The sequence below is a fragment of the Centruroides sculpturatus genome, unplaced genomic scaffold, assembly GCF_000671375.1.
Source record: "Centruroides sculpturatus isolate CEXI.00-Female unplaced genomic scaffold, Cexi_2.0 scaffold469, whole genome shotgun sequence".
Classification (NCBI taxonomy): domain Eukaryota; kingdom Metazoa; phylum Arthropoda; class Arachnida; order Scorpiones; family Buthidae; genus Centruroides; species Centruroides sculpturatus.
The window spans coordinates 276,541-301,760 of record NW_019384793.1 but is presented as its reverse complement, the minus strand read 5'-3'; the positions used below and the strand labels follow the sequence as shown (position 1 = coordinate 301,760).

The window sequence follows — 25,220 nt, the reverse complement described above, 5'->3', positions numbered from 1 at the left end:
AAGCCGTAACAAACGATGATAAATGCAAATCATCAATAACTTGTATTTTAAATTCCGAAGTGGACATTTTTAATCGAAACACAAATGCGAAGATGATTGGAGACGAGTACGCTTTAATTATCTTCACTTATTTAACTTAACATAAATTAATTTATACAATTGATTTGTAAAAACTTTATATTTCCTAATACTAGAAATAATATTTTTTCTATTTACAAAAACTTTGTTTTAAATATAAATTCCTGAAACTCAATTATATTGTATCTCATTGACATAACTGGCCAAGAGCCAAACCAATTAAATTCTTGGCCATAAAATCTACTATTCATTAGGTTTTTCTTTATTTTTTTCTTACGTTATAAATTGAAAAGATCTAAAAAAATTCTTCNTTTCATTTTGAAGCTAATTATGCATTTTTAGGTATGTTTTGCATTTTCATCCCCAAAGATGGATCTAAGACATCTAAACTTGATTTGTTTTTCAATTGAAACAATCAAATAACCAAGTACATTTGTAGTTTATTTAAACTAATAGTGTTAGTGAACATTCTAATTATAACAAATTAGTGTGAAGTTTGTTGCAGCTCGTTTGAAATAAGTTTATGAATTCTTGGCTCTTTTCCATGAAGAGCGACAATCACATTCACAAATTTATTTATTGTTAATTATTTATTGATTTATTGACATTATTATTTATTGGTAACAGTCATTTCATGTTCGGCTTCAAATAAAAAACCTGCGATGAGTGAAAAACAGAAATCACACATTTTGCATTTCTTTTGTATGCTTCACGTAACCTTCAGTTGATCAATCTCCAAATTTCTCTACGGACCATCAGTGGTCCATGGATGACCAGAACATTTCAAATATCTCAATCTGATACTTGTAACCCAATCTTGAAATCCCAAAACCCAGCCATATTTTATGAAGTAAAAGAAAAAATGGGTAGTCCATATATAATATGACACCTGAAAATGTGTCACTGTAAAATTAGATTAAAGTTGTTCTTGGTATAATATTCTCTTACAGTAAGGAGGCACTTTGATTTAAATGAATGATTTAACATATGCATATGACAGTTTGGATAAAATTTTCACTTCAAATTACAAAGTAACTGTATTTCAAACTAATCAAATTGCTTAATGTGTAAATCTGCATATCCTCAATCAGGGCAAATAGTACAGTTACCAACTAATGAGATTTCAAACTATCCAAGTTGAAATTAACAAGGCTTTCCTGTATTTATTCTTGTTAGACCTGATCAATTAATGTATCATTTTGCATGGCCTGAATAACTTAAATATGGATTCATGCAGTCGTGACCACACACACTCTACAGGATTCAAGTCTAATGAATACTAATCAGTTAACGTAATACATCTGGGAGAAAAGGGTTTTTTTTATTTCCTTCGCTGAATGCATCACTTCACCTATTTTGTAAATACATGAGATAAAAAAATATGACTAATCTGGTCTGAAACTTAATTTAGTATATCAGAAACTTTTTGACCACCCTATATTTATCAAATTTTTATTGAAAATATTTTCAGACAAAATAAAATTATTATTTCAACATTTCCAAATGCCATTTAATTGTTTAAATCTTAGTAGGTTCTTTAATAAAAAAATTAAAGGACCTGTATATCTAAATTATAGTCTGTTGGCAAGTGTAATTATCATGACATTTGTTGTAATTGCAATGAAAAGTTTAGATTTAAGGCATTTGCATATTTTTTAACAAATGTTTAATTTAAACTGTATATAATAATCTGTTTGTAGAATAATATTGAAAACTGATCATCATGCAGTACATTCAAAAATACATTAGTCTCACTAATCTAGCCCTCAGTGATTCAGAATATCCTCCAGTAAGATTGCCTATATGCTATCGTATCCATAAAAATATTAGTCATATCACTTTGTAAAAAGAGCTGTCAAAAATACAGTTTAATAAAGTAAAAATTACATTATAAATGGATACTAGTCCTATCTTCGTTGCTTGCCATGTTCAATAACCAGGAACGACTATTTTCCATTGCAGAGAGAACCTTTCTTTAGAGGCTATGTCTCCGCACAAATATGTAAAACAGTCTAAAATGTCCACAGGTGACATTTCCTGTTTATTTAGATTTCATGTCTATGTACAATATTGCATATCATAGCATGGTATGTTATTTGTGCCCATCCACCTTCAAAAAGAATCAGTACCAAAGAGAAATAGGTGAGTCACATGATTCGTTTTCTTTGGGCCTGTACACTCACACTAATCTGAAACCCCTATGTGCAAGGAATGGCAGATAAGTATGATTCTAATGTATGAAAAAATGTTTTACTTTAATTTTATATTTATATATAAGATATCAAAAAATGTAATTAGGATATTATTTTATGCAAAAATATGATTAGTAGCTAAAAATTTTAATTTTTGTTTTTTTATTATTGTTGTTGTTAAGATGAATTTATTTCGATTAAATTGTGGGTATCTATTTCTCAGCAAAGAAGTGATTTATAATGATAAATACGATATATGAACATTATAATATTTCATATATAAAAATATATATCATGCCAATAATTATATACAAAATACTCTATCTCCTTCGTAATGGTAAAGTGTTAATTCCATTAACATAAATTTGCAAGTACTTTTGACATGGCCTTCAGGCAATACAGAATATTTTTATTCCATATTATTCCATATATTTTATTCTTTTTCTGGTCAAACAAGTATTATTTCATTTGACCAGAAAAAGAACGTGTTTAAATTTGCAAATATTAAAATTCAAATGTAAATATAAATAGAAGATATTAACATTAAAATCATTTAAAAAGGAAAAACAGATAAAATAATAATAAAAATAACCAATAAAAATTTTTTAAAAAATTAAAAATAAATGTAAAATAAGAATAATACTTATGAAAATAAATATAAAATAATAAATATATAAATCTAAATATATGACTCAAGGCACTGAAGTAATCATTTGAAAGTTTAAACAGTGAGATCTATTGATATATGCCTGAAATTTCTAAAAGTAGCTTTGTTTCACGGCTCTAATGTAGAAATGTATAAGGTTCCCAAATAGCTTTGTAATCAATATTGTCTGAGTATTGATGATTCAGCCAAAAAAGGTATAAGATTAAGATCTAAAACATCCTTGGATAGTTCTGTAGGACATCTGTTGTTTCTGATGTTCTATCAATGATATGAAAGTTTTCTGTTTGTAGCCCCTTTGTAATATAATCTTGAGTTCATGTTTGGTTGTAGTAAAGGAATCATATAAATGCCTGATTTTTCTAATGTTGATAAACTATCCAAATATCCCTGTCATTACAAAGTATACATAATAGTGGTTGAGACTAGATTAAGAGGATAAAACTATATTTTTTAAAAGCTTAGTATGTAATGTGACAGAACCTAAGTATGAAATGGGTTGGCTTAAAAATAGAAAAATTAATGTTTGTATCATAAAATGTTATGGAAGGAAAGCAGGTTTTATATACACAATTCTTGGTGTGTGAATTTATTTATGTGTAACATGCTTTCTGAACAGCAATACATATTATCTGCAGTTCTTTATGTATAATAAATTGTAAAGGTGGATAACATACTTGTATGAACATTATAATAACTTTTAAAAAAAACTGCAAATAAAATAATGAAATTTATGAAAATAAATTGAATGAAAATAGTTTGTATACTATCTATAAAATATCAATGTGATTGTCTCCACATCTTTGTGTTTAATGATAAAGCTGATTGTAAACTCTTGGATTATGCTCACAATCTCCAGTAGATGGCATTAAAAATTCAATGCCTTTTCTATAGTGAAATCTTTTCCTGAAAGTTCTCAAAAACATAAGTAGATAGCAAGTTTTTAAAAGCTCAGATTTGTTATTTTCAATAAATTTTTAAATCATAGAAAATAACAAATTTCAGTTTCTAAATTCTAAACATTAACAGAAGAATTAAATAGAATTCTAACACAAAAAACTGTTCGGTTCTGTCTGTTTCCATTTTCACAAACTTTCAAAACAAAAAAATAAATAAAGATTTTTACATAGATGAAGAATTAAATTTTTAACACAAATCTGCTGGATATTACATGCATAACTAAAGAGATAACAATCAGCCTTAAGTAGTAAATATTTACATTATAAAATTAGGTCTAATTTCTTATTTAATTTAAAAGTAGATATAATAAATTAATTTTAATTTACATAAAACGATAAATTAAAAAAAATATATACACTTACCAGCCTTAATCTATATCCAACGTAACTTTTAAAACCAAACCCTAAGGTTACAACAGGATAACCAATGCTAATAAAAATATTAATTTATTATAATTAATTTGAATAAATTAATTCAAGATTATATGATTTAAAATCTTACCAATGTGCTGCAAAAGGTCTACACAAATCCACATGAAATGGCATATTTTTCAATTCTTTAAGTCGCACAGACGCTTCTATATATACAAATAGCAACCATAGAGATACAGTTGGGAGACAAACGCCTCTATCTGCAAAAAAAAAAAAAAATTAATTAATTAAAAAATAATGGAATTCATCTTAACATTAACATAAATATAATCTGAAATTTCTATTTACCTGTATGCCAAACGTACTGTACCCAAACATAGGTACTCGCTGCAAAAAAGAGCCAATGTACTGGGATAAATAGATAACAGATCATGTCGGATGTCACAGCAATAATGACAAAAAATATAGAAAACGCCTGAAACAAATATTTTATAATTAAAACTGGCTTATGATAATCATGATAGGAATTATAATCGCTCATTTACTTACTCTCAACTAATATTAATTAAGAGTAAGTAAATAAGAATACGAGTAGTTGAAATTCTGGTTTAATTGATTTCAACAAAAAAAAAAAAAAAAACTAACTTAATAAATAATAAGTTCTTCAGCATATAACTGAAGCAGGAAATGCTAGAAATTTAAACTATTGTACTGTAAACCAGAACTTTATAATTCTCTCTCTAGGCTTTTATCAGCTAGAGAAGGCAAACTAAAATTCTTAAACCTGTACATGCTGTGCATTACTTTGATCAGTGTGATGTGAGAAGGACCCAAAATATAAGAAAATGTAAGTAAGCAGAGAATGAATCGAACAAATCTAGCAAAACTCGAATAGTTTTGTTAGATTTTTTTCCTGCTGGAAAACTTCAAAAGCAGATGACAGCTCCTGTAACAACTCTGAAGCTTAGCAAGATCATACCTATTTAACTTCCTTTGCTTTTTTCCCTTGCTTTTAACACAGTTTACACAACCTTGCACATAAAGTTTAAACTAATAAACATTCCAATACTGCAACAACTGTCGATTTGAACAATCATTGTTTTTCAACTGTTTTGGCCAATAAAACCATTCACATAAACAAAATACTTTCAGTTGTTACTAGGATATGACATTTAGAGCACTGATAATATATGATAAGTGCAAAAAAGACAGCTTAAAAATTCCTGTTTACCTGATAATGAAACTTACTGCTTACTGTAATCAAGTTCCAATTATGGCATTTGTAAATGAATTTTTCAGTCTTGTGTAATGGGACAAGCTAATACTGATAACAGAATTTACAGTTATAGTAGAAAAATTCTGTTGTGTAGATACTAACCTTCATTTTAAGTTCTCATAACTAAAGCCAAATGAACTGCCGGATTATCAGACTATGTAAGTAATTAAATACTAATTAATTTGTCTAGAGGTAGGCAGTGTTTTATCTAGTATTTAATTAATTATATAGCAGTATAATTTGGCATTCCATTTGGTTTTCTAGTTGTTTTTTTTATAATAAAATTTGACAATGAAACAAGAATACTGGGCTTTTATGAATGGATATACAAGGTATGATATTACTTTTGCTTTTTAGTATTTTAAGTATAAAACTTGAGAAATAAAATAGAAATTAGTGCGTAAATATAAAGAATTTTTTTTAGAAAAACACCAGTGTTTATAAAATAACACTGATGATTACGCAGAGTACGATTTAACAGAACTACAATGTCAAACTAGTTTTATCTGCCAATACACGATTACAAAGAAAACTGATGTGGTGCCAGTAACATTTCTAATAATAAAAGCTGTTTTTCCAGAATTTTGTAAATTCTCCTTTGTCACAAATTGAAAATTTCAAAATAAATTACACACCCAATTTCTCATATCACAAGTAATTAATTAAATAGTATCTGTCAGCACTTTTGACACAATCATATATAATTTTTAATTAAAAAAAATTGTATAAGTATTTTGATTTATGTTTTATTTAATTATCAAACGTGTTCGGAAAAAAAAAATTACGTTCTCTGTGTGGTACGCTGTTGCAAGTTACTATTTTAAAAAATGTTTTTTTTTTGTAACTCTATTATAAGAGAAATTATTTGGTTTTGTTTACATATGCTGTTTTGTATAAAAATAAGTATGAATAATCGCACTCATTTGATAGTTGCGTTTTAGAAATTATGTCATTTTGTATTTTTACTCACGAGTTTAAATATCAGCCATAACATGTGCGAGAATATCCAGTGTATAGAATTTTTAGTTTTAATAGCAAAATATGTAATATATAATCAAAACTTATATTACAAACTTAAAAACATAATATAATTAATTTGTTTTAAAATTAATTAGAAAATTATATATTTTTTTTAAAATGCAGGGTCATCCAAAAAACGATAGATTTTAAATTATTGTAATTATGTTAATTACTATGTGAGAACATTGTAATGTATATTAAAATATTAGAAAACCATTCAAATTTCACATCTGCCATTATAATTTCTCCATGTGTGCACCTCGCATCATCCAACCAATGCTCAAGTTCTTCCTACATTTGCTACAAAACATCCATCACATTCCTCTTCCCTTGGCACTCACAATTCTACGAGTACCGTACATTATTTGTGTTGCATGGTGACAAGTGATTCCGGCTTTGTAAACCACAGAATGCAAAATGCCTTCCGAGACGTGGAGTCACTGTTTCTGTTCATAAATGTAGACAGGAGACTTAACTCTGATGATTATCCTATCGATTGGGGTATGTTGCATACTTCTCGGATAATAATTAACATAATTGCAGTAATTTAAAATGGTAGTATTCGTTTCGGAAGCTCTCATATTATACGCAAGAATGCATAAAATCTACTCACTTCAATATTTAACAATTATAAAAGCTGCTTTCGTAGAGTTTACTATCGAACTCCCAAATATTTTTGAGCCTATAAACACATTAGGATGAGCCTATAGATCCAAAAATATTTGAGATTTTTATATCAATTAGCTGAAATATTTTTTTCTAAATATTATTAATTTAACACATTCATAAGCATATACTTATCATTACAATAATTATTTTAACGATATTTAACTTCAATAATTATAATTATTTTTACTTCAAAAAATGTCAAGAGAAATATCATATTAAGTGAATAAATATAAGCATCTATACATTAATAAAGTGATACTAAAAACTTACCAATCCCTGATATTTAAAAGAGTCATAAACACTTCTCAATAACAACCAGAATGGCCATAAATATTCAAATCTAAATTCCACAATAAAATCAGCCAGTAGCATTAATGCCCATAGCAATAAAAATTTCAAATACAGGAAAGTACTGCAAAGAAAAGCAATAAAATTTTATAAACTTGTTTATCGGAAAACAGAAAATATTGTTTTATAATTCCATTTTCCAAATTTTGTAAATAAATAACACAAAACAAACTTTTATAGTTTCAAATTTACAATTTAGAAATGTAAACAAGTTGTATTTCATGCTGCCATTTTTTTTAAAAACATTGACGTTACTAATTATAAAATTTGTGCAGAGCTGTTAATAATACTTAAAAAATTAATTAAACGTGTAAATTATATTTATAAATAACAATTTTACAAAAGAATTATGAATTAATTAATTAAAATTTAGCTGTAAGAGTATTTTCCGTCCTTTATTTTGCTAATTAATTACGTCTTTAAGGAATAAACTTGACGGATATTATATAATTCTCTTATATAACTAAGTATATTATTTAAAACTAAATTATCATAACTAATTACGAGCATACGAATGATTGTTTGACTGTTTTTCTTTTTTTTTAAATTAATTATCTCTGTTGATCTAATCCCATAATCTTATGTTTATATGAGTTTTACATAAATATTTTGCTGTGTAATTTATAAAAATAGCTAACTGGTATGAATTTGCATAAAATTAAACACATTTTTTACACAGAAAAAAACACTGGAACAATATCGTAAAACAAAGGTTTATTTGTTTTGCATTGTCGTCAACGTACTTTGTAATTTAAATTTGATAACTTTGCAATAAACAGAGCTTTCGAACTGTTAAAATAATTGCATACATTATCCATTGATCAATTTACATATTTAAATATACACACTGCCATTGTTTTCGGACAATTGCCAATTAAAAATATATCTTGAAAGGACTACTGAAAGAATATAGACAGGGAGTAGTACAGACATCATTAATTATCTATTTAACAAAATAATTTTAATAGAGCAAAACAGTCTTACACAAATGGTTATGAATTGGTGCATAGAAAATGTAAGGTTGAGTAACAAAATAACTCTATAAATATTTCCGAGAAGACAGTTCATTGCGTTATTGCATCAATTTGCTTCTTCGAAAAATTATGTTTCAGAAGTAACACAACAAATGATTGTTTTTCGGCATTAGAACCTTTAAAATCGGCTTAAAATATATACACAAGTACCTTAGACAGTGCATATTTTATGTCGATTAAAAGGTTCTAACGTCGGAGGACAGTCATTTATTGTGTTACTTGTGTGATTTGGCATCAAGTGGTACTCAAATTTCAGTAATTACGTTTTAAAGTAACAAATACAGAAGTTGATGGGAGATATTTGAAATTCGAAACCTAATTCAAACCAACTTGTATTATAAATCGCCTGTTGTAAGAACTTCTACCTGCCTTATAATGTTTCAAATTAAATTAAACTTGTTACTAGTTATTTAATAAACACTTTAAATGTGAAAAAATAAACTTGACATGTCATTACAATTAAAAAAAAACAGGTAAAATTCGAAAAGAAATTAAAAATAATTACGATTATGTAAGCCGTAACAAACGATGATAAATGCAAATCATCAATAACTTGTATTTTAAATTCCGAAGTGGACATTTTTAATCGAAACACAAGTGCGAAGGTGATTGGAGACGAGTACGCTTTAATTATCTTCACTTATTTAACTTAACATAAATTAATTTATACGATTGATTTGTAAAAACTTTATATTTCCTAATACTAGAAATAATATTTTTTCTATTTACAAAAACTTTGTTTTAAATATAAATTCCTGAAACTCAATTATATTGTATCTCATTGACATAACTGGCCAAGAGCCAAACCAATTAAATTCTTGGCCATAAAATCTACTATTCATTAGGTTTTTCTTTATTTTTTTCTTACGTTATAAATTGAAAAGATCTAAAAAAATTCTTCGGTTCATCTGTCGATTAAATAATTTTTATAATAAAATAGGCAAATAATATTAGCCTGATTAATTTTATAAATTAAATAATAATATTGCTTAGATTTATTAGTTTAATGTATTATTATCAAGCAATCTGACAAATTATATCTATTCTATAATTTTAAAAATATTTTTATATGCAGGCCTTGTAGGTAGAACGTTAATTGTCACCCCATCTGATATAACAAATAATAATTATACGTTATATATAAATTATAAATATTATCCTTTATTGTTTATTAATTACTTATTTATTACCGGGTACATGTTCGAGTTAACAGAAAAACTTGAATCTGTAAGGTAGATTGGGGATATTTTGCTCTTTACGTACTCACTTCCTGCTGATAAAAGTGCGGAAAATATCAGCTAAGCGTTACGAAATACTTGAAATTTCTGTTTATCAATTTTTTCTTCCATTTTTTTTTTAATTTTAAAATATGGAAAAGGACCAAATAGAAAGAGTGTAAAAGTATGTCCTTCTAAATTAAGTTCCCTTTCCAAACTTAACGCATCAAATATGTAGGTAAGCAGAATACGTTGATATTCGTCCAAATAAAGGATTCCGTAGTAAGCATTTTAATACTTACAACATTCAAACGGACTAAACTTATTGGTTAAATCAATTACGTACAAACAAAATGAGTATTCGAGCTCTTCTTAGATTCGGAATTTAATACAGGTCATAGGTCGTTAAATAATAATTTATAGATTTGCAAAGGGCTTCCAAAAAAATACAGAAAATTTAATATCTGTTGAGATTTTTATCGGAATACTCGACCGATTAGTGATAAGTCGAATTAATACAATTTCGGATCAAGTATGTCAAAATTTATTTTTGTTATTACCGATTACCATCAATGAGTAAATAAATTCACTGATAAAAATCTTTTTATGTGTGTTTTCAATAGAAATCTGTTTTGTTATTAAAGATTAGATCATAATAAAATTGAATATACAAAAGTTATGGCATTAGAAGTGGAAAAAAATACGAATTATTCTGAATTAAATAAACAAACATTTGTAGTAGTTACATTAACATATCTAGAATAGAAACACAAATAAAACTGAAAATAGTCATTAATACACAGCAAAATCTTGATTTTAAACCAGACTTCCCCCATTAGTGAGATTCTACCATAAATTAAATTTTGTTTTGTATATAGAATACGTAGGCATATTTGTAGGCATTTTTGCCTACAAAATATGCACTTTCTACACAATTGATTACAGTTTTGAATGTTTATTTCATCAAAAGTTAATTTTTATATAAAATTAAGATCAGAAAAGCACAAAATACTCCCAACAAAACAAAAAATAAACATAAATATACAGCACATCACATAAATCTGGCCTAAAAGGAGTTACATTAATGTTTGTTTACTTTTTTACAGGCAAAGCATGATGCAAGGACAAACAAATTCAAATTTTGATGACGAGGAGCTACAGTCAGCATGAAGTTGCCAAAAAATTTAACAGGATGCATTCAGTCTCCCCACCAATCATATACAGTTTGGTCTGAAGGAAACTTTTAAACTGAAGATCATCATCATCATCATCATCGTAATTACTTGAATTTATTCCTCTACTCATCACCATGCTTAAAAAATAATCATTGTAACTTCCAAGAGGCCAGACTTAGGGAAATCCTATACAATCAATTTTAAGTCAACAATGACCAAACTTTTTGATTGGTGGGCCAAATCATGTCTTAACAGTAAATATGTAAGACACATTTTGTATACAAACAAAAGCCTATTTCTCTCAATCTATCTGTCAAACATGTTTACAAGCCAGATTTGGCTCGCTTACTTCGGACATTGCCAGTTTATCAATCCTAGTTTAATGGTAAAGTTTAAAGCATTAAAACACAAAAAAAAAACCCAGTAAAAACTAAAAATTAATTGTATAAAACACACAATTTTCTTGAATTGTAATAATTACTATACTACATCTTCCATAAAGTGAATAATTGTGTATAATTAAGTATTGTTTATATATTTGTAAGGTGTCTTTGTGTAAGAAATTTGATCAGATTTTATTAAACAGAGCATGCCAAAGACCCCACCGTGGTACCCAAACCCAAATATAGTGTCAAAACCCCAACGTAGCCCAAAGCACCAAACCCAAACTACAGCACCAAAAACCTCCAGATGTAGCCCAAAGTGAAGTACCCTGAGTACTAAATGCAAGGTACGGCTCCCAAAACCTCGATACAGAAGCAAAACCCCGACATAATCCAAAGTACTGCTCCCAAAACCTCAATATGGTGCCAAAATCCACCACCAAAGTACCTCGAGTACCGAATGCAGAATACGGCTCCGAAAACCTTCACATAACGCCAAAAACTCCCAACGTAGACCAAAGTATGCTGCAGCCAGTACCAAACACAAAGTACCTCTCCGAGGACTTTGATACAGCGCCAAAAAATCCCAAGCCCAAACAACGGCTCCCGGAACCTCCATACAGCGCCAAAATCTCCCCCAAATGTAGACCAAAGTCGAGTACCTCGAGTACCAAGTACGTTTTCCAGAACCTCGATGTAGCGCCAAAACCCTTTGACGTAGCCCAAAAAAAAGTACCAACCCAAACCGTGGCTACCCGGAACCCCCCCCCCCCGATATGGCGCCAAAACCACCGAAAGTACGGTGTGCCCGGGGTACGGAACCCAAAATATACGGCTCCGGGGACCTCGAAACAGCGCCGAAAAACCCCCGATATAACGCGTGGAAGCGTGTAAAATGGCCTTAAAAAAAACCAGACGATAATCTCGATCAATTTAGGCTTACCTCCCGTAAACTCCTTCGCTTATTTTCGTACGTTTGACAGGTCGTCGAAGCTTACCGCAATCGGCATTACGTCTCTTCATAATTTATTTATTTCAATAATGTCTTTTGTTAAGTATTTCAAACGTTTCGATCTTTCAAACAATAATAATTTCCTTCTACTCCATATGTCAAATACTCAAGTTTTCATCGACTCTTACGGACGTCGTTTCTGAGCATGCTCCGTCCGGCCATGACGTCATCGGTGTATATACTACGTTTCGTCTTCTGCTCGATATTTTCTCCTACGCTCGTATAAAATTCCCTGACGTATCCGAAATTAAAAGACAAATAATTAAATTATTCTTACAATTAGTAAACGGTGAGGCTTTAAATTCATTAATAAACTCGTTTTTTAATTTCAGAATAATTTTTTTTTGTCTTTTTTTCTTCAAAAGGAGGGAAAATTCCCTTCACGTTAGGGAAATTTATAAGAAATTTTCGTTTGGTCTTTGATAAATGATAAATTCCCCACGAAAAGTGAATGATTCGTTAAAATTTAAATAATAATGTTTAATATTTTTAAATTTTAATATTTTTTCTATTATCCGTATGAGTGTTAATACCTATGCAATTAATCCAAATTAAAAGCAAATATTTAAATACAATTAAAATTAGTGAATATAGCGGCTTTAATTTCATTAATAAATTCGTTTCGTAATTCGAGATGTTATCTATTTTCTTACTCTTCCAAAAATAGGGAAAATTCCCTGCACGTTAGGTAAATTTATAAATCAACTTTTCCTTTGCTCTTTGATAAGTGATAAATTTCCTATTAAAAATAAACGATTCGTGTAATTTTGAGTGATATTAGTTAATGTTTTTGTTATCCGTACGAGTATTAATAAAACATTAATTATTCTATAATATCGAGCAAATTTATATAAACTTAACATAAATATTTGAATTTGTCCCGTGAAAATATTTTAATTTAAATTATTTAAATTTGCTTTAAATTATATTTATATGCAATTATATAAATAATTAAAGAGCATTTAAAATAGAACACTGTCCTTCCTGATTATTTTAAAAATAATAGGATAGGGAATATTCCCTACAAGCTAGCTGATAAAGAAACCAGTTTATAATTACTGTACTATTATTATTATTTTTTTTTATGATTTTACGCTAAATTTTTCTCCTTTGTTCGAACAAGTTATGTTTATTTAAACATTTACGGTTTTTAAAATGAAAATTTCTTTAACGGAGGCGATAAAATTCCTTCATCCAGGGAAATAATTCAAATTTTAATTTCAAATTACTGTCAATTATTATTATATACAAATTTTATACTTTAACCCGAAAATTAATCATCTATACTATAAAAAAATTTTTAATGTGGATTGATTAAAACTATAAACATTTTGATATAAAAATATTACATATTTTCTTTAGGGAATTATTTCAAATAAATCTTACGAAATAAAATTGATTGTCTAATTTTAGAATAATTATTGTTATTTAATTTAATACTTCCAAACAATTCTCTCTTACGTAAAGTTAATTAATTTATAATGATTTGCATATCAAATAATAATCATTTATTTTAATACGGGGAAATTATTATATTCGTATCTATTTTAGGGAAAAATACGTAAAACTTTAACCAGGAAAAAAATAAAAATGCAAAAATCCCCATTTTATTTTTTCGGAAAAATTCAATTTTTATTTCTAATAACGAAATTATTTTATATTATTTTTATATACATTTCATACGGAAATAAGAAAATAATTCTNCTTATGTAGTAATATTATTTGTTTATTTATTTATCCGTCTATTTAGCGACAGGATCTTAAATTCTTTTATTGGAGACCCTCTACAAAAATGTGCCACTGTTTACTGTTAAGGCAATTAATAAATTATAAATAAATCGATAAGGATAAAGTCTGAATTACTTGCATTTATCCTTTGCCAGACGATAAATCAAGTAGAAAATGACGTCATTGTCCTATAAGTGACGTCACCTTCCACTTTTCTGAATCAAGAAGATGTACTTAATGGAGTATTTAATGGTAAAAATATAAATTATTTAATGGATTTACACACTTTTCTTGCTTCCCTCACGTAAATTTCACTTTTTAAACTTACCAAAATCAAGTTAATATGTTTTAATAGCCTTTAATTAGGTCAAAAACTAGGCTAAGACTGGATTAAATGTAGTCTTTTCATACAGGATTTTCTGGTTCTTTTTTTTTTATGATTAAGAGGAGCTTAAAAGAGTTCAGAGATTATTATCAAGGTTAAAGCAAATATTTACTCACTCTTCACCTTAAAATATATCAAGAACTATTATATTATTTTTATTTATTTTTAAATAATAAACCAACTAAGATGGCTTGTTGTAGAGTTCAATGGCAAAAAATGGTAAGGAAATTCAATTTAAATGATAGTTAATGACCCAAAATAGGTTCAGAACAATTCAGTTTGAGAAATTCTATAATTTGGCCTTAAAATCTTGAAATTTAACATAATATTCAACTTGTAGGACTCTTTATAAGGATGTATATTTGAATTTAGGGATTTTATAGGAAAGGTAAGTTTAAATGACTAAAATAATCCCTAAATTCTGTCTTTAAAAAAGTCCTATAAACTGAATTAGCAAAGTTATAGTCTAAATATTGGCTTATACCTTTATTGTGATTTTATTACTGTTTTTTTTAATTTAAAATAAAATAAGATTCAAAAATCACTGTTTAAACCAGAAAATAAGTGTAAAATCAAGCATAAAATTCCAAATTATTAATTATTATATTATATATTTCAATTGACTAAAATATATTTTTGTCATAACAATTTCATATAAGCATCCATATTAATAATCAAACTATTTATATGCAGAACTTTCAAGGTCTTTTGAGTAACAACAACATCTTAAAGGACAATTGTGTACTATACATGTGTAGACTTTCAACAGAATCTAATCAATACTTTATATATTTATCTTTAAAATGTTTTATTTAAAAAAAAATAGTTGGTTAGATGCCATTTTTACACATTCAAACTGAAGCAACATATACATTAGATGCCAAGTATAAATTACTTATAATAAATTTAAATTATACTGTTTAATTTTTAACATATACATTTTATATAGGCCTATATATATGTTTTTATTTTTTAAATTTATGAAAAAATGTGTTGGTTAGATACTATTTAAATTACATATATATGTGTAAAATTATTTTAAAAACTGTATGCATTTAAACTTTAAAAAATACCTTAAATTTTCTATAAGTTTACATGTATACACTTAAATAGTGAGCACACTTAAACTGTGAACATGTATACACTACCATATACATCAAACATTGTACACTATATCATGTATACATGTATACATGTAAATTTAAACGACATTATAGGTATTTTAAAAAGTTTACATGCATACAATTTCATATTATTTTAGTAATTGAATGTTTAAACAGCTTATAACCAGTTATTATTTTAATTTATACACGTAAACTTAAACATATTATAATGTATTATATTTCTGTTTGAAGTTTTATTCATATACACTTACTTTTACACATAAATTATAAGTAAAAGTAGATTTATAGCCTACATGTAAGCATTTATACAGTTTGTAAGCAATATTCTAAACATATAAATGAAAAAAAATTGTATTATTTACACGAACAATAGCCATACAGTAAAATAATATAAAGTATTGTATAAAAATATAATTATGACGTAAATTCATCGTATGTTAGAGAACGTGATCGAATGTCGTGATATATCTAGAAATTGTATAACGAAGAAATGTCGTTCTACGTGTTTTTTTCCTCGTTCCTATCTCGATATAGTCGAGGACCTTGAGATTTGGATTAAAGTAATAAGTCTGCCATGTCTACAGGCACGACTACTGTAGATAAATATTAATTTGATAGCGAAACGGAAGGTAACATTATCATTACGCGACAATTTTACGAGGCTCCTTCACCTTGATGAGGTAGGGAGAATGATACAACTAATGCACCCCGAAATACAAAATTGAGGCCCACTATTAGGAGACAAAGAAAGCCTTGATTTGTCCACTCTGACATCCTAGACCTTTACATTCCTAGGTTAGTCAAATCGCCTAGTGTAGGAAAACAGGACGTGTGCCCTTTAAAATATTAGAAACGATAAGGTAAATAATATAAATAGCTGCATTTTGAATTATGTCACACGCTTGTTATGTTTGTCTAGCTTGTAATTTCTCGAAACGTGTTGAAATTTCACACGAAATGACATAAATTTAACTAAATCTTTAATATATTATATCCTTATAAGGAGTATGTATATACATTTTACACAAAATTACCAAATTTAAATGGAATTTGTTGATGATAAAATGTCTTTTGAGTAGGTGATAAAGTTACAATTTATCAGATAATTTCCTCTTCTCTTCTTCTCCAATTATCTTCTAACTTGTGTTAATTTTTCTAGTGGATCCTACTTAACATTTTACTTTATTTTGTTTAAAATAAACAAGGATCTTATCTATTATTATTATTAGAAATTTCTGAAAATGTTTATCTTTTATACAAATCTATTATGACTAACACGCACTGTTTGCACTCAAACACGCCTTCCCCTTTATATATGGGACACGTTTATAATCTTCAAACTGGATTTTAATTATATAAAAATTATTTTAAATCCATATTTCCTGTGTTAATGTATTTTTAAAAGGCGTTTAATAGACTATTTTCGCCGAATAATATATAATTTATTCCTGTTTAACCTATTCTAATACTGGAAAGCACTTCCTTAATTTTTCGTTTATAAAAGACAAGTTCTTCTGTTTAGTTCTTCTGTCTTAAGTAATAATATTATTTGTTTATTTATTTATCCGTCTATTTAGCGACAGGATCTTAAATTCTTTTATTGGAGACCCTCTACAAAAATGTGCCACTGTTTACTGTTAAGGCAATTAATAAATTATAAATAAATCGATTAATTAAGTTTTTAAGGTGGTAAGTGTTTTCGGATGTGACAAAATGACAAATTTGCGGTTCATTTCGTAATTTCGAGCGAATTTTTCAGTTCCTTTGGTGCGTATTAACGGAAGGGGAAACTTCAAAACGGCATTCCTGTGTCCTTTCGCAGCTTTTGTTAATAATTTTACCGTTCAGAATGATAGTTTATAGCATAAAAACCACATATTTTTATTTATTATTGGACCAATATTTCGCTGATGTCAACTCTTTCTCCATAAACAGTTTCAAGGACACAAACGTAAATTATAGATTCCATATCGCTTGGTTTGTTTACATTTTTAAGTTTTAATCAGAAAAAAAAGGCAATCGATAAGGATGACCAACACTTATCGTGGCAGCAATGAGCTGGGAGGGGGGTGCTTTTTAAAAGTATACACCTAATGGGTTTCGTGTCATGCCAGCTCTGGTTTCATTCCTTCTAGATGGGGAAAAATGAAGACTTTCAAGAGATTAATTCTTTTATAATGCGTCAGACGTTGCTTATGGAATTTTCGCATTGACGTCGTGGGTGGAGGAGGGTCATACAGGTTATTGGAACGCAGTCGCCACCTTAACGCTTCTCTGTCCAAATTTAGATATCGTCGTCATTGTTACCTTGAGTCGGCGTGAGGAAAGACCCGTATGTAGGCGAAATACTCTTTAAAGAAGGGGATGAACGTTTGGAACTTGAGAAAAACACGAGAAGTTCCTACCACGTGATACCTAAACGATCCGATCTTGGGGAATTTCCCGGTGTTGGTATGGAATTACTTTTGCTCACCTTTAAGCACATTATCCTTAAGGACAAAGTGCGATACGTAAAGAAAATTCCTGCAAATATAATTTTATCATTATTCACTGAGGGATAAAATCAATTTTGACACTTTAGATTTTATCTTTTACGCGCCCCACCCAACTGGAAATATGTAAACGTTTTTATTTCTCTCTCCTGCGCTTTGATGAAGATTAACATCCTTCTCCTAAATTAAATAACTTAATTGTATACATATATATGTATATATTAACTAAAGCAAAATAATAATAATAATTAATTAACGTAAGAAAAATACTTTTCTCCTTAACGCATCGTTTAAATATCTATAAAATTAACACGGGGACGTCAATCTCGAGAGTCAGAAGTCGTAAATTATTAATTCTATTAATGAACCTAACGAGCGTTTTGGCGTAGTAATTGTAAAAACCCAGCGTGGTATCCACCCAAAGTGAGAAAAACAGGGCGTTAATAGGCGAGAAGATGTTATACTCTGCACATCAATTTAGTAAAAGTTAGCGGGGAAACAAAAAGGAAGTTTACAGGTATAGTCGTGGCCTAGATTGTTATAGACCTTGGGAAAGGAACTGGTCTCATTTTTGATGAAAGGGAAGACACTATTGCTGATTGGATAGGCTATATAAGCATATGGAGATGCATCTGCTTTTATTCCCATTGTTGACTTACTTACTTGGAGGAAAATTCAAGATACAAAATGAATTGGGTCCTCTGTTTGCTAGGTAAGCTGTAACGATATTTTTTTGTGTGTGTGTGTGTTTTTTTATAGATATTTAAATAACTATAATTTTGAATAAGGACCAGTTTAGAAAATATTATTCCTGTAATTGTTTTGTCGTGTTTTGGGTTATAAATTTCAAGATTTTCGAGATAAGCTTTTTTTTTTAGAGTTTCCAGAATGGTGTAATTATTTTCTGCAAGTTTGTATGATGGGAAGTGATGTGGTGAATTATAAATAATTTTATATAGCATACATATGTATTTTTTTTAATAATTAGAATATGCTCAATATGCCTTTCATATACTTTTAACCATCATCATACCGAACGATAAACAGGAAAAGTGAGTGATTAAACACGATTGGAAACGAGATTGGCAATGTTCTCTTGCCAAAAAAAGCCTATTATTTGTCAGATTTATAGTCTCGAGTGCTGTGACAGGTAGGGCCACATTTATCATTGGAGGCGTGGAGGCTGATCTTATCGACTGATACTGATAACTCATACAAAGTGCCTGTCGAGAAGCATGTTCTGCTTTCCCCATCCTTCTTATCTCTATATACTGCTCCATCTCTCTTAATTCCGAATAAATGCGGTATATTTGTTGGGTGAATTGGTGGGTGACTTTGTCTATTCCGTAGAGTTTGCGACATTGAGACGAGACGGCCCCTCAACTCCCCAGTACCTTCGCCCCTGATGACAGGTTTGTTGAAGGATAGTTGCCTGTCGATACTGGAATAATTACATTCTTGTTCTATCCTTGCCTCTTGCCGTTTTCAGCATAAACACATCTAATAATTTCTATCGAGTAAAGTGCATATTCTGTTAATCAATCACTCTATATTACTGTTATTATTACATCCTAGAATTATATTACTATAAGAAATATTGGATAGAAAATACAAGATTTTTCATTTATTCTTAATATACTAATAATAATTAACTGTAAAATCAAAATTAAATAGAGAGAAAATGTATCTGTATTTCTAAAATTATGATGATAATTTATTGTCGTGTTCTTCACTTTATATTTAGCAGACAGATTAATTAGATAAAATCAAATATAAACGGGGAATTACCTTATAAACAATTTAGCAATGGCCTTGTGGAGAGCATAAAAGTAGTTTACAAGTTTTTATTATTATTATTTAATCGCCATAATCAGGAAATGCATCTTAATGTAAACACGAAATAGTTAAACGAGTTTTTCTTTTAAAATGTTAATCTGGTTAAAATATTTGTAAAATTCTTATATTCAAGGATATAGTATGTAATCTGATGCAGACTTGATCATTAATTAGCAATATTGCATTTCAATTAATCATTTTTATCTATTTTACAGCATTATCGAAGTCTTAAGTATACTTTACATAATATTAGTGTATTTTAAATTAGGATAGAGCGAAATGTAGATTGTCGACCAATAGATTTTATACATAATTCATGTGTAAATATCTTCAAAAATTTTTATTCTACTTTTAAACAGGTTTTTTGGCATTGAGTCATGCACAACCAAAAAGTTTTGTGTACGTATCTGAAGTTGAAGAAGATATTCTTCCTCCTGCCCTTCGTCTGTCACGACAGAAACAGGCACAACAACGATATAACCCTCCTCAAATTAAGCATACGATAACGCAAGGAGAAAATCAGAAAATTCTTCCACTTGCACCAGTTCTTCCGACATCAGGAAATGCTGCAAATTCGGGATCGACTCTGCCAAGGACATCCAGCTCTTTTTCCAAACCGGCTTCCTCTGGAAATAACGCGCGTTTGCCAACTAGAACATCATCTCCAGCGTTAAAGAATGATGATCCCTCCTCCTATTCCGGAAATTCTTCTCCTACAATCGGACGTTTTAACTCTCCGTACCCATCAAATCCATCTGTACACAGAAATTCTGATAACAGTCCATTTAATACGCAAGATACATTTGGATCTTCGCGTCCTTTTAATGCTTCATTATCGAGTAAAATAGATAATAATCCATCGTCATTTTCAGGCAGTAATTCCAATAATCCTTCATCATCAGGAAGAAGATACCCTTCAAGTACAATCTCAGGAAACAACTACCCTTCGAGGTCTTCGGGTGATAATTTTCTTGATCAAACTGCACCAAAAGTTGTAGACAATTTTGGTTCTTCTCGTGCGAATAATGACAATCCTTTTACGCCTCCACGGTCTTACAGTAAAATTCAAATATCATCACCGGGAAGCGGATTTTCTAATAATTTAGGAAATGTGAACCATACCTCTCCAAGGCAGTTGACCTCCAGAAATGTTAATCCTTCCAGTTATAACACCCAGGGTTTGACACCACAGAAAGATGGGTATTCTAACTATAGTCCAAGCATTCCTAGTCAGTTATCCTTGCAGAAAGCCTCCGTAAGCGAGGAAAACTCTCAACGCAAAAAAGGTAAAGCACTAACACCCTGCGAACTTCTCAGAGATCAAATTTCTTTGAATCTTCCACTTGCCACATTCAGGTTTGCTAACGAAAATCAGCAAACTGGAGGCTATACAGGTGATGCGTCTTCAGGAGATAGGAATCCTTCCTTCGGTTTTAACGATAATCCCGGAAGAAGAGGAAGGAATACATCGGGAAGAGACGGAAATATCGGGGTAAACAGACAGACAAATTATTCTCCAGTTAATTCGTTTCCTTCGGGAAGATCCGGAAGACCACAAAGTCAAACTTACGTCCAGTTACCACACAAAAACAGCAATGTGCCGGTTTTAGTAGGTTACCAATATAACAGATCACCAGCGGATCTTCCAAGTCAAACACAACGAAATAAACAAAACTTTAACACGGTTCCTCCAAATTTGAACAGATTTAGTTTCGACAATCCCCAGCAAAATAGAGCAAGGTTCAGCAATGCTGGCAACGTTGCAAGGTCTTCAAATCCATTGCAGAATAGCGGACAGTCGATAGATTCAGAAAACACCCCGCAAAATCAAAACAAACAAGCTTCAGTTGTTCAAAATAATTATCCTAATTCAGATAATGAGCAAAGATCAAATTATTCACCTCAATCTTCAAGTTCAGTCAGTCAAAGTGGAGGAAATTCTCAAGACTTCCGCTCTGGGAACAGGAATAAAAACGTCAAACTGCCTCGTATTTATTTTAATAACGATCATTCAGGAAGAACGGGTTCGAACACTGGATTATCAATAAACAACAGCGGTAGATCTCGATCTTCCTACACGTATTATCGCCCAACCTCTACTCCAAATCATCCAACGGAGCCTGTGGAGAAGGCGACATTTGGTACAGCATACATCACCATAGCACCTCTACCACTAGATGTAGATGGAGACGAAATACCAGGAAGAGCTGGAGTGGATTATCCCACTTACCACGCCATTCCCACTACATCTTTCACTTGCAATCAAGTTCCTTTCAACGGATACTACGCCGATATGGAGGCGTCTTGTCAGGTATGGTTCCATATAAATTTCTTCTTGTTTTCATTTATTATAATACAGATTTTTATACAAAAATATCTCAACGTATTTTACAGGTAGTACATTTTTGCCAATCCGGAGGTGTCCAGAACAGCTTTTTATGCCCAAATGGTACCATATTTAGCCAGAAGAAGTTTTCGTGTCAGTGGTGGTATAAGACTAACTGCACGGAATCCCCTTTTTACTTCAGCCTCAACAGTGATCTGTACAAAATTCCAAGTAAAAAGTTGAATTAAACTGTATAAATTTAAGATAATATATATATATATTTTTATAAATATTTGTGTTACAAGTATTCGTTAAATACAAGTAATTTGTCCGAATCAATGTTAAGTGTATGGAGTTAAACCAGTGATTAAAAATAGTCCTAAATATAATTGCTTGGAGTTATTTATGAACATTGAAATTAGTGAAATTTTATGGGTTTCTAAACATTCAATAAATTTATATACCTCGCTTTTATTACTTGGTTATACAATTCTTGACTGCAACTTGGAGTTTTCCGGGTTTTTTTCACATGTATAACACCTGAATAGGGGTTTGTTTCTGAAAAATATATTGTAGGGAGGCAGCATATAGCTCACGTGTTGCGTTGCCTTACCCCATCAATCTAATCAAATCCTTAATTTAAGGTGTTTTTAGTTAAAAACTACAAATGATGGAGATTTAATGGGTCCATTTTACATTTTTAAGGGGGAGGCTCAAAACTACTACGTATACATACACAATGAAAAGGGCATCTGTTGTTAATTAAATGTACTGTACATTTTTACTCAGAAGCAACGTTCGAAGTTGAGAGCCTCATTGTTCTAGGGTAACGACACTTGCTGTATTATTCTAGAAAACCAAAAAATATATATATTTTTTCCTCTGTTCTCATACTGTAAGAAACTGCACTATTCTTTCCGTTTCACATGGTTGGAAATAATGGCGTGCTGAAAACTAGTGTTTTTAAGTAAACAATATATGAGAACATTTTCTAAGTTGTGTGTTTTCTGTTTCTTATGGAGAGGGTTCAAACCCGGAGAACCACACTTATTCCTGCATGAGTAAGTGTGTCATCATTTTCTTTCAGGAAAGGTCACGTAAGAATTTCACTAGCAGTTAGTTCACTCCTACTGAATAACGTTTAACTGAACGGAATGCTTCATTTTAACTATTCCTAAGAGTTCTCATAAGAAATTCCATGTCCTATGCATAATTTCCTGTATACCAAATTATAATTTTCATTTTACTTTTCTGGCTGTTATGTATACATAACAAGGAAAAATATGGGAATCGTGTCAAATTTGACCCCTCCCCCGAGTCGTTTGCAAATCGTCAAGTTTTGAGACCCCTGAACCCCCCCAAAAAAAGAAATTGCATGCATATGTGTGTAAATTTTGCCGTTTATTTCGCTTAATATCTCAGGGTGCGGTGGTGAAATTTGGCAAGGTAGATTGTCTGTGAGGTGCATTGATGCTGTTAAATTGTAGTTATGAAAGATCAAGAGGATGGAGAGATGGGGGTGGTCACGTGTTATAGCTTGAGAAGGGTCAGATTAATGAAGATTTTACTTGTTAGCATTTACAATGTTCTATAAAACTCATGTCGACCCTCAAAATTAAGTCTTGCTATTTTATAACGATTAAAAATATAAAAAACTTTTATAGATAAATCTCATATACAACTTTAGTTATTTATTTTGATTAATAATACAAATGTTTTGTTTTTTGAAACCGTGTCCTGTTTTATAATTGTGGCGTAGTAAACACTAGTATTGTGTTCTATTCCAAAGACACATGGCAAGTTTTCCATCAAATTCCTTTATTACTGAGTCGATACGGTACATTGTTTTGTACTCGTTTTGGGCTTTGCCCCTCTTCAGTCAACTAAAATACAATATATATTTTTAAAATTATTACAGTAGAGAATATACATAAAACAATGAGTACATAAACGATATATAGACGCACCTTTTGTTTACACTTTGTATAATTTAAAAACATATAAAATCTGCCTTAATCTTTTGTAAATAAACCAGTAGGGGAAATACGGACAAAATGACATAGGCAACATAATTCGAATTTGACCATGACACAATGTTATCCGAGCAGCTCTTACTAACTTGTCAAAATATGAACGCACTCCTCTCATTCGCCCGGGTGTCATGGCCGACAACAAGAAATGATACGTTACGAGTTTTTTTCCTTGCAACAAGTTTTTTTGTATAGATGGTAAGTTTTTCGCTATTTTATCTATTTGTGTAACATTTATTTCAACCCTCAAGAATTTGTTGTTGCACTTAAATAACTTTTTCCATTAAAAGTAACATTTTTGTATTTATTTTATAATTTTGTTTTTTTTATAACGTTATATGGATAAAACGACATACATAGGCAACGGACATAATGACATACCTGTTATTTAGTCTATGAGAGCTTAGTTAAGGAACTTACCTTAATCTCTTAACGTTTTATTAATTATAAAAAATGGCTTTCAAACAAAGTCTTTCATTATTGTTTAAAAGAAATTTTAGTATAAAACTTTATTTCCTTTCTTACATATTATTTACAAACTTATTATATTTCACATAACAAAAAACTTGCAACGAATCACGTGACTCGACAAACCTCTAGTTTTAACCTAATATAAAGGCAATTAAATCAAAAAATGAGTCAAAAGCTCCGCCAGAGAAAAGGAGACGAAACATTACTAAAAAGTTACTCGAGGAAAAAAATTTTTCTGATAACTCTCAAGATGATGAAGAAGACTGTCCATGCATATATTGCAATGATCTTTTTTCCCGATCTAAGCCTGGAGAAGACTGGTTACGGTGCATAAATTGTTTCCGTTGGGCTCACGCTTCTTGCGCTGACGTTTCTAAAAGAGCCAAGCATTTCATTTGTGAACTTTGTCAGTAATTTTATAGTTTTTAC

At 29.8% G+C, this 25,220-nt stretch overlaps 2 protein-coding genes and 1 long non-coding RNA gene across 3 annotated transcripts; 2 read left to right on the top strand and 1 right to left on the bottom strand.

The window, feature by feature from the left end:
* Nucleotides 1–4,180: 4,180 nt before the first annotated feature.
* On the bottom strand, nt 4,181–12,563 carry LOC111629355 (macoilin-like). Its single transcript, XM_023373249.1, has 5 exons — nt 12,331–12,563; nt 7,501–7,642; nt 4,614–4,740; nt 4,396–4,525; nt 4,181–4,323 (listed from the first exon to the last, which is right to left on the bottom strand). Exons 1-5 carry the CDS (start codon nt 12,408–12,410, stop codon nt 4,212–4,214), a joined length of 591 nt encoding a protein of 196 aa, XP_023229017.1. The 5' UTR covers nt 12,411–12,563; the 3' UTR covers nt 4,181–4,211.
* Nucleotides 5,268–11,733, top strand: LOC111629356. The gene is made up of 3 exons (XR_002757321.1): nt 5,268–5,699; nt 5,806–5,873; nt 10,936–11,733. It is a non-coding gene; the product is annotated as an uncharacterized LOC111629356 (long non-coding RNA).
* A 5,172-nt stretch (nt 12,564–17,735) lies between the features above and the next one.
* LOC111629366 (GATA zinc finger domain-containing protein 14-like) lies at nt 17,736–22,664 on the top strand. The gene is made up of 3 exons (XM_023373259.1): nt 17,736–18,840; nt 20,324–22,275; nt 22,359–22,664. Exons 1-3 carry the CDS (start codon nt 18,816–18,818, stop codon nt 22,536–22,538), a joined length of 2,157 nt encoding a protein of 718 aa, XP_023229027.1. The 5' UTR covers nt 17,736–18,815; the 3' UTR covers nt 22,539–22,664.
* Nucleotides 22,665–25,220: the final 2,556 nt, after the last annotated feature.